Consider the following 12,680-nt stretch of genomic DNA (forward strand, 5'->3'; position numbering starts at 1 on the left):
GTAAAGATTTCCTGTTAAACCTGTCCCCGTCCTTACAGAGAGGAGATTATGGCTTTAGATAGTGAGCAACACATTCCAGTGAACTTGGAAACCAGTTTAACTTGAACTTGGGAAAAAAGGACAAAGCCAAAGAGTTTGTTTGTATGTGGATAGTTTTAACATTAGAGTAAGGGCTTGAAGTTTTCCGTGTACATGTCTGTGTACTTCCAAATATGTGATTATGTTGGATATGTTGTTATTAATGACTAAATTTAAAAGCACCTTAAAAATTGGCTATCAAAAGGAAAAAAAAAGGGACAAAATTTCACTCAAAGGCTATCAATGAGGAAAAAGGGTGGAATGTCTGCAAACACTTGCTCCCATCAGGAATTTTTAATGACTTTCACCAGTGACTTTCACACTGGTGAGAGTCATTAAATTTTCCCTGATGGGAGCAACACCAGATAACATCGGACATTCCACCCACATTTTTTTCCTATTGATAGCCTAGCACTGTTTATTTTTTGTCCAGCACCTGCCTTGATGCGCCCTAAACACAAACACACACACACACACACACACACACACACACACACACACACACACACACACACACACACAAGGAACGTTTCAGGAACACTTTTCACCTTCTGCCACCACTTAGACTCATCGCAAATGCAACATTTTTTTTTTTTTTTAACTGTCTGTTTGTTTTTGTGTTGTCTTGCTCTGTTTGTGTTGACTTTGTAAACAAATACAGCGTATTATTATCATTTTTATTATTACTTTCTGTATATTTTTTACTAAACACTAACCAAAACCCACCATAGCTCATCCCGCATCTTCAGTGATCCCTGAGTGACTCCACACAGTGTTTTATTATTGTTTTGTGGATAGGCTGTTTATTTCCAGTTTAGGGAACTTTTTTTCCAGTGTACTCACTGAATGGGCACCTAGCGAATCATGAGTAGATATCACTTGCAGTCGCTTACAGCCTCTTTAATGCACATTAGAGGCTTTTTATCGAGTGGTTTCAGACTTACATCATAATCATCACCTGGTATCTCAATGCATATAGGTTACATACAACATTCAGTTCAATTCAGCTTTATTTATACAGGATAGCGCCACAATGTAAGAATATGTGGGCTGGCAGGGCCGTGTAGAAGCCGGCGAGCAGAAACACACACACTCTTATCTGACCAGCCGTCACCACACTCCCAGAGGAGCAGAAACACACACACTCTTATCTGACCAGCCGTCACCACACTCCCAGAGGAGCAGAAACACACACACTCTTATCTGACCAGCCGTCACCACACTCCCAGAGGAGCAGAAACACACACACTCTTATCTGACCAGCCGTCACCACACTCCCAGAGGAGCAGAAACACACACACTCTTATCTGACCAGCCGTCACCACCAAGGGCGTAAGTTTGGTCTCAGCTTTGGTAGGGACACATCCACAACTCCTGTTGTCACGATACCAACATTGTTGTTTCAATACCAATAGCAAGTGAAGAATCTCAATTTTGATACTATCATAGAAATTGATTGACCCTCCACACACACACACACACACACATAGAAAGTGATGGTTGTCATAGGTTTCTTTTTCATATTTTGGAATTCATAAGGTATACATTTATATTTAATTATTTATAGTATTTTATGATCTACATATAAACTAAACATATTTAGTAATTTGATTAATCATATTGATATTTAAATTATTTATGTCTATATCATCACATTTGGTGTGTAAACTAATGAGTGCCTGCTTTAAACATATTTAGTAACGAAGTACAAAATTTGATTACATCATATTGACTTTATTTAGAAAAGTGCATACTTTTGACTTTTACCGTTACATTTTGGCAATTATCTGTACTTTTTGCTACATTTCTACCATCTTTTTACCTTAGGCTACATTTTTAGCCTATAAATCTAGACGCATACCCTAGCAGCGGCAAATTAATTTGCTCAAATCTAGTATCAAACCATAGGGATTGGTGCCTGGACTTCATCCAATCACAGCGCTCTATTTTGTTAGAGAGTCTTAAGGCAGGCTTAACAGGATAACGAATGCGGTGAAAAACAAGGAAGGTGGAATGGCTAACGAAGAGCGGTTGTTTGAATCGGCGTTGGCGTCAACTTTGGAGGAGTTGGATTTGTGCTTTTCTTTGAAAGTTGAGCAACACAATGCACTTAAGTAATTCCTTTCGAAGAAGGATGTATTTGCTGTTTTGCCGACCGGATACGGATATGGTCGTAGCGCTGGCCTATTGCATGCCTAGGCAGTTTGAAAGACAATTCTCTGCCCGCCCCTTGGATTAAGCAAGGTAAATGGTTCGATTCTAGACTATACATTTCAATGATATAGGATGGCCGCCAGGCTACTACATTTTATGATCAGTTTTTTGTTTGACAAAAACCAGGGGCTGGGTTGAGATTCTAGAGGCTACGTAGTCTAAGCTTTGAAACATAGGCTAGTCTAGACCGGGCAAAGCGTGAGCTTGTAGCCATCTGCATTTGGTAGGCTATATTCACCAGACCCATGGCTACACTGGACATGCAAATGTGTTCTGTGCCCCGAGCTATGCTTGCCTTTCCCTGTCTATTACCTGCAGCGTTAGGGCCTCCCATGGAGGTATTAGGGGGCCTCCTCCCCGATGAGATTGCTATCCGCGGAGCAGCGAAGTTACAGGCTATGGTCATGCGTCTGTCACACATCTGATCATTTGCGGCACAAATGAATGGTAGACTATTATAGAACCGCTGGCCAAAAAAACCTAAACATTTTGCAGATTAGGAAATATTTTGTAATTGTGTTTAATCAAATAAAGAGGCATAGCCTAAAATTGGGGGATAGTATGCGCGCTCGTTCAATGTCTATGTGCGTCTGCGCAAGTGAAACTGAACCTTATCATAAACACACCTTTCTCAACAACTTTTCTGTTCAATCGGGACCAGCAGAATTGTCATTAGGATCCATCGGACGTTTCCCTTGTCTTGTTTTGCTGAATGATATTAAATTAACTCAGCAGATCACCCTAGTAGATAACCAGAATTACATTCTCCAGAATTGTAGGCCTAAGTCAGAATGTAAACTGGGCTGGTAAGCACAATTACATTAGCTTAAAACTATCTAGCCTAGTATAACCTAAAACTAGCTTAATTCAAATGTCACAGCCCATAATTATTTTTTTATTAGAATATATATTAAGAGAATAAATCATTATGCAAATACTTTTACTTTTAATACTTAAAGTACATTTAAAAGCAGGTACTTTTTACTTTTACTTAAGTATGGTTGTCATTGTGGTACTTTTACTTTTACTAAAGTAAATATTTCTTTGCTTATTTGTACTTTTACTTAAGTACTGAGTTTCACCACTGCTGAAAAATAGTTTTGCAAGTGCAAGGATATATGGATTCAATTCAGCATGTTTGCTATGTCATTAGATAAAATAAATGTTAAAAAAACTAACAAGTCAAAGAAAATCTTTCTGGGATGAGATCATAGAAGAGATAGGTGTCTCACAATGTTCATTTCTATGAGTATGGAAATGCACCAGTTTATCTTTTATTTCTTTGCATTGTGCAGGCTACATTCACAAATACATTAGCCTACATAAACAGAATATAGGAACAGGAAAATGTCTCGGATCCATTGTTTATTGCGACTGCAAGATTGGTAGCCCAATTAGCCTAACAGTCAGTGATGGTGACTTATAGCCTATGTGACTGTCCGTGTGGCACACCCTTATTCAACATGACTCCTAACTTTGGTTGAAAGATTACAGAAGCTAGCTTAGCTGTGACAATATCCTGGGAAATATCCTAACGGCTAATGCTATTTTACACTAGTGGTGTGCGATACTGTAAAATCTGGTTTCGATCCGATACCAATTAAATATAGGGCCAGTATTGCCGATACCGATACCAATACTGATATTTGTGACTAAAAGCAGTTTATATACTTTTATATAGGGGAGAACAGTGTGTCATGATTTATGACATGAATAAAACATCAATATACTAAATTTGAATAAATTTCTATGACTAATGATTTTATGATTTCCACTGTTAATAGTTTACAAACATTTCAGCAACATAACATTGCAAAGCGGGCATGCAAAAAGTTAAAGGAATGGTGTTTGCATGACTGTAGGCTAGCCCTTGGTGAAACAGGAACATTTTGAACAAATTAAGAGATATTGAAAGTGAACTAAAATTAAAGTATCGATCCCATCACGCTGGTATCGATCCGATACCAATACCAATGTTGGTATCGATACTATCGATATTTGGATCGATATGCCCACCCCTATTTTACACAGTAAAATACGCATTTGAAAGCCTGGTCACCAGTTGCCAGTTTGTATGGCTAATTATTTTGCCTAGACTGGTACTAGCTTTGTATTTTGGGGTGGCAAAGCTGATCTACAAATCACAAAAAGGGGCAAACATGTACATGCTGAAGGGCAAAGGGAATATCACAATGTTTTACTCTGGCCTTTTTTGGGATAGGGTATGTAATGGCAGACAGCCCTAACTTACCGTTGTCGTTGACACACCCGTTCGCTTGACTGCCGGTGCAAACAAGTACAGTAGCCTGTGATTTGACACTCTCCGTGCGTGTCGGCCTACTGTAGCGTGCATGTCAGATAACCCTTCCCCCTCCCCCTCTGTTTTTCAGCAAATCATATGACGACGTTTCTTGTACTGTTGTGTTGGCTGTCGGAATGATCAGCAGCACAAATAAGTTCGCTAAAATATTGGTGGGGACAATTTTGTCATCTTAAAATATTGATTAGGACTAGTCCTTAGCATCCCACCCTAAATCTACGCCCATGGTCACCACACTCCCAGAGGAGCAGAAACACACACACTCTTATCTGACCAGCCGTCACCACACTCCCAGAGGTGTCCGTGTCATTGTGAAGCTGATCCATCTCGAACAGAAGACTCATGATGGTGATAATGGTAGCCACACTGACCTGTCAGAGAGCAGAGCACCAGAAGCTCTCACCTGTTTATGTGAATGTGTGAATGAGAGCAGAAGGCTATGGAGAAGGTAAGGACTACGGCACCAGAAGCGTTCACCTGTTTATGTGAGTGTGTGAATGAGAGCAGAAGGCTATTATATATATTATATGGAGAAGGTTAGGACTAGGGCACCAGAAGCTCTCACCTGTTTATGTGAATGTGTGAATGAGAGCAGAAGGCTTATATATATATATATATTAGGGATGCACGATACATCGGCGGCTGATATATTATTGGCCGATAAGTGAAAAAATTAAAATATTATTATCGGTACGATAACAGAATTCTGGCCGATAATTTGCACCGATATTTTTAAAGTCCTAATTTAGGCCTACGTAAGGTCCGTCTGGCTACACTGAGCTACTTGAGCTTGGTTGGCTATACGTTTTCCTCAATATAATGTCAGCGGTGTGAATGTATTTCACCACTCTAACAAAATCTGTGGATATGCGTTCATTTGGGAATCTGTGCATCTCAAAATCCTCTCGTGAATGATCTGCCATTTAACCTTGCCAGAGCGGAGCTCAGCCCTATCTAGAGTCGTCTTGTGCTGATGTGTTTGCACTTTACCGCGCTGGTCGGGGAAACAAATAAACTCATTATGGGAAGAGTACATAAGTAAGCCTAGTTCTAAGTTGTGTTTTAGTATTATATTTTCATTACTTTAGCTTGGGTTTTGTATTATTACCTAGAAATATGCTAACCATTCCTGCTTCAGTTCCAGACAGGTCATCATAATAAGTTATTATAACCTTCGGGGCTACATCCCTTTCATTTCTGCTGCAGCAGGTTGTGCGCAACAGAGTAGACGGACATAAGATACAGTCTGAGGAGTTGCAGCTTTATTCAGTTACCCACAGTTGAAACTAAACCTAAGTTTCCCTCACAAACTCTGATTTGGTCGCAATACTGTAGCTTATTTCCAGCTGAGCCGTTTATGAGTGTTTAGTCCTAAATGAAAACGATTTATACTCTCTAGCCACTCACTCGCAATTCACTGACGTCAGGTTCACTTAAAGGAGCCACACATACTGTAGGGTTAGGCTACTGTTATGTTGACTGCTGTACTATTGAGGACTATTATGATGTCTGTCCATCATTTGGTGGTAGGTAAAATTACTGCAAAAAATTATGCTTATTAAATGCTTTCCCCAAATCACTTTTCACAATTTTTTTTCAAGAGTAATATTATCGGTTATCGTATCGGTATCGGCCACAACAAACCAATAAATATTGGTTATTGTTATCGGCCCTAAAATTCCATATCGGTGCATCTCTAATATATATATATATATATATATATATATATATATATATATATATATATTCTATATATTGTAATGATCTGAGCCTAGCTGTTGATGACTGTGCTCCCATGATGCTGTTCGGTTGATGTGTTATGTTGAATGTTAATGTTAACCATGCAAGTTACCAATGTTGTCGCCCTGACTGTCGTGTTTATGTTTATAGTTGATTACAGTGTTCATAACCGGGTCTAACTAGTGTGTGTTGTAGATACAGCCTCACATAGATGTTTAGTGCTGGAGCATAAGGGCCAGGTCTGGCCCGGCATTATAGTTTGTGTGTTTTGGTGCGTAACCAATAAAGACCTTTCTAAAACAACTTTGCAAGATTGTTACAATATTATATGGAGAAGTTAAGGACTAATGCACCAGAGGGCCTCTGGGTTTGTTTTTATTGTTGTTTAACTGCAGAAATGTGTCAGTTTTTTTTTTTGGAAGTCAACGATTTCAAGACTGAGGTGGGCATGTTTGTAAACCAAACATTCACCTCACATTACAAACACTTTTTTCATAATATGACATTTTGGATACATCATGTACACACTGTTGCTCAAAACCTAAAGCTCTTCTGTCTTAGGCTTTCTATATGTATTTCCATACAAGAGTGAAAGTTATGGTATCAACAAAGATAAGTTAAAAATACACAATAAAAATGCAAGAAATATTGAAACCAAAAATAGTGATTTTTCCCAAATAATTTGCTGTTGCGAATACAGTATTTTACAGCTAACAAGAAAAAAAGCAAAGCAGAATACAGTGACCACCAGATGTACATGGAGTTTTGAAAACACTGATTTTGCCTAAGATGGAAAATGACTGACTATACTATCAAATTGCTTTGCTTTTTCCAAAGACAAGTGTGTGTGTGTGTGTGTGTGTGTGTGTGGGGGGGGGTCATGTACAGTATGTATTCATAGGCCTATAGACCCTTTCAACTGCAGAAACAAACAATCCTAAGCGTTCCTAAGGCATTTCTGGAGGCACATAAAAATGTATTGAGCTAATGGTACTGTCACATGGGGACAAACAAAAATAGAGTAAAAAGACAAATTTTACTTTTTGTAGAACATTACTGTAAGTCCGATTACTGTAATTTCCCTTTCAAAGTATCTGCATTGGTTCTGAATATTTCAACCGGAAATCCTCTAGGAGCAGATTGAAAGGGTCCATACCTATATATAGAGTATATCTATTCATAGACCTATACTAAGGCAATGATTGGATTGTGTTCAGTAAAGTAAAGAGTGTCTACACATGTGAAGAGAGAGAGTGAAGCACTGGTGATTTAGTGGCATTTTGATGGGTTGTGTTTGAAAAAATGAAATCAAATTACTTCCTGTTAGATTTTTGTGTGTTAGGTAGAAAATTGTGTGTGGTGTTTTGCAAAATGTGTTTTAGTCAATTGAAAACTGAGTCAGACACTGAGAATTAGTGTATGGTTTTGCATATTTGGTGTGGGGTTATGATGTTTGGAAGATTGTGTGACAAGAAAAGATTTAGTGTGTAAGCAGTTGAAAAAAAACTGTAGAACTGACTGGGGCAGTTTGGGCAAAAACTCCGGGAAAAGAGCGGGGCATTATCAGAAAAAAGAACTTCACAAAGGTAGGTCATGCTACGGAGATGTGCATGGACCCTTTAGAGACAACAGTCATTTATTAAGTACAGTGGGTCCCCGTTAAGTTTGGACGGGTTCCTTCATGAATCACGCACCCCATTTTCTCAGCAGAAATGGCACAAACTGCAGTTGACACAAACAACCACAAGGTGTCACTTGGGTGCCACTACTATTTTTGATGCGACTGACTTACTGCTTCCATGACCTTGTGGGGGCACGGAACTTAAATTGATCACGGTAGTTTAAGATTACACTTGACAAAACATTCTAATATGAAAATGTAGATGCAATTGTTGTAAAATGGTGCAGCTCCTTTAAGAAAGCACCGTGTGCAGGGATGGAGAGAGAGAAAGCGAGAGGGGATAGGCCTATGTGTGTTAGAACTTAGTGTGTGGAAAAAGTACGTGCTGTTGAGACTGGAAATTACCCAAATACAACCTGAACTGCCTTCCCAATCATGTCTATGTGGTCACTGGAGTGGTTCCCAGCACCACCCCTCCGGTGTTTGTAAACGGCAGGGTGAACGTGCCCAGTCACTTCTGGAGCGCTTAAGTATAAGCATAAGTATATATACTCTTTTGATCCTGTGAGGGAAATTTGGTCTCTGCATTTATCCCAACCGTGACTTACTGAAACACACACAGCACACAGTGAACACACAGTGAGGTGAAGCACACATTAACCCGGAGCAGTGAGCTGCCTGCATCAACAGCGGCGCTCGGGGAGCAGTGATGGGTTAGGTGCCTTGCTCAAGGGCAAAAAGAGGTTATGACTTGGGAAGGCAGAGCACCTCATTTGGGCTGAACTAGGACAGACCAACAGACAGACAGACCATCAGACAGACAGACAGACCAACAGACAGGTTAAACCTCTTCACCTTCCTCCAGGTACTGAGCGCTGGGCTCATAAGGTGGGGTATATTTTATTTCATATCACACATCGTTGTCTTTACATGATGGGTCAAGTATCGTATGTAATGATTCTGGTCTGGTTCAGAGGTATTTAGCTTGCACAGCTAGTCATGGTTGTGTCTTAATATCTGCACACAGCTCTGAGTGTTTGTGTGTGTGTGTGTGTGTGTGTGTGTGTGTGTGTGTGTGTCTATTTCTAAGTGATGTCCTCTCTTCATGTCCTCAGGCATGAACCTGCCTCTCATTACCATACTGCTGGTCTCAGGTCAGTCTACTTGAGTGTGTGTGTGTGTGTGTTTGCATACTGTTTGTTTGTATACACACCTAATGTGCCTGTGTATGTTTATTTGTGCTGATCAACCAACCCAGCTGTCTGTGAGTGTGTGTGTGTGTATGTGGACTTTACGTGTATAGTCATGTCTCTCTCTCTGTCTGTGTGTGTGTCTGTGTGTGTGTGTGTGTGTGTGTATACTCCTCTCTCCTCTCAGGTCTGGGCAGTCTCTCCTCCTCTGTGCCACGTCAGTTCCATGTGGTGAAGGAACAGAAGAACTGGACAGAAGCTCAGCAGTACTGCAGAGAGGAGTTCACTGACCTCGCCACCATAGACAACATGACAGAGATGGAGAAGTTGAAGAGCCTGATCCATAAAGCAGGTGCTGGAAATGCTTGGATCGGGCTGAAGCAGGGAAACAGTCCTAAGTGGCAGTGGTCTCTGGCTGACAGGGATTTCTACAGAGAGAATGAGACAGAGTTCAGGAACTGGGCTCAAGGCAAACCAAATAAAATTGGTGAAGAGTATGTGGTTATGAAAGAACATGGAAAATGGCATGATTTCATGTGTAGCCACAGCTTTCCCTTCATCTGCTATGATGGTGAGAAGCAACCAAGTTATTCATTCTCAGCAACACATGCATTCAAACTGTGCAGATCTACAAATCAGTGTGTAATGACCTCATGTACCTGACATTAGTTCAGACTCACTCATGAATACAGGCAGCCACACTGTGCAACTCAACAGTTTGTCTTACTCAAACTAGTTCACACTATAACGTTGTGTTGATTCCCAGTTAACCATGACCCATGCATTACCACAGGAGGAAACTCCACACATGTGCTGGTCACTGAGAGGAAGAACTGGGCAGATGCTCAGAGATACTGCAGAGAGAACCACACAGACCTGGCCTGTGTGAGGAATCAGACAGAGAATGACAAGATAGAGGACGTTAGAGGAAGTAGAGGTGCCTGGATCGGCCTGTTCAGAGATGCCTGGGAGTGGTCAGATGGAAGCAGCTCCTCATTCCGCCACTGGAACACTGGAGAACCCAATGATGTTGATGGGAAGGAGTTCTGTGCTGAAATCCAGAATGCTTCCGGTGCTCGTTGGAACGATAGAGGCTGTTACCATCGTAGTCACTTTATCTGCTCTGAAGGTGAGTCACTGTCCTTTTTCTCTTTGCTTGGTGAGTATTCAGTCTCAAACAAAGACATCATAACGAACTGCTGATTAGGGGTGAACGATTTTGGAAAAAAATCTAATTGCGATTTTTCTCACCAATATTGCAATTGCGATGCGATATGCAATTATTTTTAAGCTCTTTATCTTCTGTCTTATTCAACAAAGACAAGCAATATATTATTCTATAGTATGACCAACACAAAATTAGATAAGTTAAACATAAACTGTTCTTTCCTGGAGCCCAGGCTTATGTTATGATGGCATTAGGTCATTGAATAAGATTGATGAATGAAATATTTTTTATTTAACTACTTTAATCACATTAGTAGACCTATATTTGTTGAACTTCCAGCCTTGTAAACATTTAATGATTCTGATTCGTTTCTATTTCATGTAGATATGACCTTCTTTCGTTAGTTAACAAATAGGTCTACATGTAGTGGCACTGACACGGCTTCTCCTTTTCCTGTGCTCTCCATACGCGCGCGGTGCACACACACACACACACACACACACACACACACACACACACACACACACACACACACACACACACACACGCTCCTCTCCTCTCCTCTCCTCTCCTCTGTAGGCTACTTGCACGTGAATCAGAACAAATTACTGTAGATTGTTGTAGCGCAAATAAATGCGGCCGAATGACCGTTCGGCTCGGTGTTAACTAAAGGTTAGCATCATCAACACCGCAGCGCAATACGCATGCATGCAAATTAACTAGTTTGTTCATATCACAACAAAGCCAATCGCGGAGACAAAACTCTTTAAACAGGCAAAGTTATCAGCAGTTAGCAGCATGTATGTAGCCTAGAGCCTGGTAAGCTAATGTTATAACAGCTGGGTTTTTGGTGGTTAGCTGTGTCAACTACTTGCGGATAACATTATGCATCAATTTCATTACCTGTGAGATGACATGTTTGTGCCGCCAACCCCCTTGGATATCGCAAATGCCCCCACTGTCACTGTACTCCAGTAAACAAAGTCCCCAGTGCACAGGTGAATGGCTGCTGTGCAGCCTAAACAGTCGTGGAGTTTTAATCATCAGCTGGACAAGTGAACGAAGTTACCAGCCAGAGTAGCAGCACAGAGGAATTATGAACTAGAACCAGGGACATGGTAGGTTCGAGCAAAAGGTAATGAAGAGGTTTATTTTTAACCAAAGTAGCTCTACTGATCAGACCTTTCTTGACACTGTTAGCTGGTGCTCTTGTTTATGTTTTTGCTTCTTCAGTGGTCAGTGAGAAGAGTCGGTGGCGCGTCGGCAAGCGCAAGTATAAATGCGTTTTGGTGACGTCACATATTACAAACCGCAGCCTTTGCGGTTCGAAAATCGTGTTTCATCATATCGCGATATTATCGCAAATGCAATAAATCGTTCAGCCCTACTGCTGATGATCGTGAGCAGATGTGGTGATGACCTAAAGATGGTGGAGTGGGGCTGTTATCTCTGGGCCTAGTGGATTTATCTCTGTTATGGTGGTACTAACTTCTAATGGCGGCCCTCTCTGACTCTGTTATGGTGGTACTAACTTCTAATGGCGGCCCTCTCTGACTCTGTTATGGTGGTACTAACTTCTAATGGCGGTCCTCTCTGTGATGGTACTGTCTCTGTAATGGTGATACTAGCTGCTTATGGTGGTCCTGGCTGTGATGGTGCTGTCTCTGTAATGGTGGTACTAACTCCTAATGGTGGTCCTCTCTGTGATGGTGCTGTCTCTGTAATGGTGGTACTAGCTCCTAATGGTGGTCCTCTCTGTGATGGCACTGTCTCTGTCCCTTGTCGCCACTCAGCACATTTAGATACTGCAGATAAAATGAGAATCTTCAAAGGACTCCAGCACTGAGCAGGCATCAGTATTCTCTCACTGTATTTTCCCTTCAGACAAGCTGGTTCTGGTCCGTGACAATAAGACCTGGTTAGAGGCGCTGCAGTACTGCCGAGAGCACCATGTGGACCTGGTGTCTGTGACGTCTGAGCGGGTCCAGCGCTGGGTGAGGGAGCGGGCTAAAGGAGCCTCCACTGCTCACGTGTGGCTGGGCCTGCGTCACGCCTGCGGCCTGGGCTGGTTCTGGGTCTGTGGAGAGACCGTCTGCTACAACCACTGGGCCCCAGGACAAGAGCAAGTGGAGTCCTGTAAACACAGAGTGGGGGCAGTGGAGTCTGGAGGGGGGCAGTGGGTCAGCAACCTGACTGAGACCGACAAACTCAACTTCATCTGCATCTGTGTGTGTGTGTGTGTGTGTGTGTGTGTGTGTGTGTGTGTGTGTGTGTGTGTGTGTGCGTGTGTCTGTGGCTGTGTGTTGGGGTCGTGTTATACAAATTAATGTAATGTAAACTGGCCTCTTC

At 41.5% G+C, this 12,680-nt stretch overlaps 1 protein-coding gene across 1 annotated transcript in view; it reads left to right on the forward strand.

Annotated features, from left to right (window-relative positions):
* The window catches only part of LOC125289319 (macrophage mannose receptor 1-like), a 578,909-nt gene that overhangs the window by 565,617 nt on the left and 612 nt on the right, over nucleotides 1–12,680 (forward strand). Inside the window, exons 2-4 of the mRNA XM_048236072.1 lie at nucleotides 9,351–9,515; nucleotides 9,957–10,292; nucleotides 12,216–12,559. Of these exons, the coding sequence (XP_048092029.1) occupies nucleotides 9,351–9,515; nucleotides 9,957–10,292; nucleotides 12,216–12,559 (845 nt within the window). The remainder of the gene's footprint in view (nucleotides 1–9,350; nucleotides 9,516–9,956; nucleotides 10,293–12,215; nucleotides 12,560–12,680) is intronic.

This window comes from Alosa alosa, chromosome 24 (genome assembly GCF_017589495.1).
Source record: "Alosa alosa isolate M-15738 ecotype Scorff River chromosome 24, AALO_Geno_1.1, whole genome shotgun sequence".
Lineage (NCBI taxonomy): Eukaryota > Metazoa > Chordata > Actinopteri > Clupeiformes > Clupeidae > Alosa > Alosa alosa.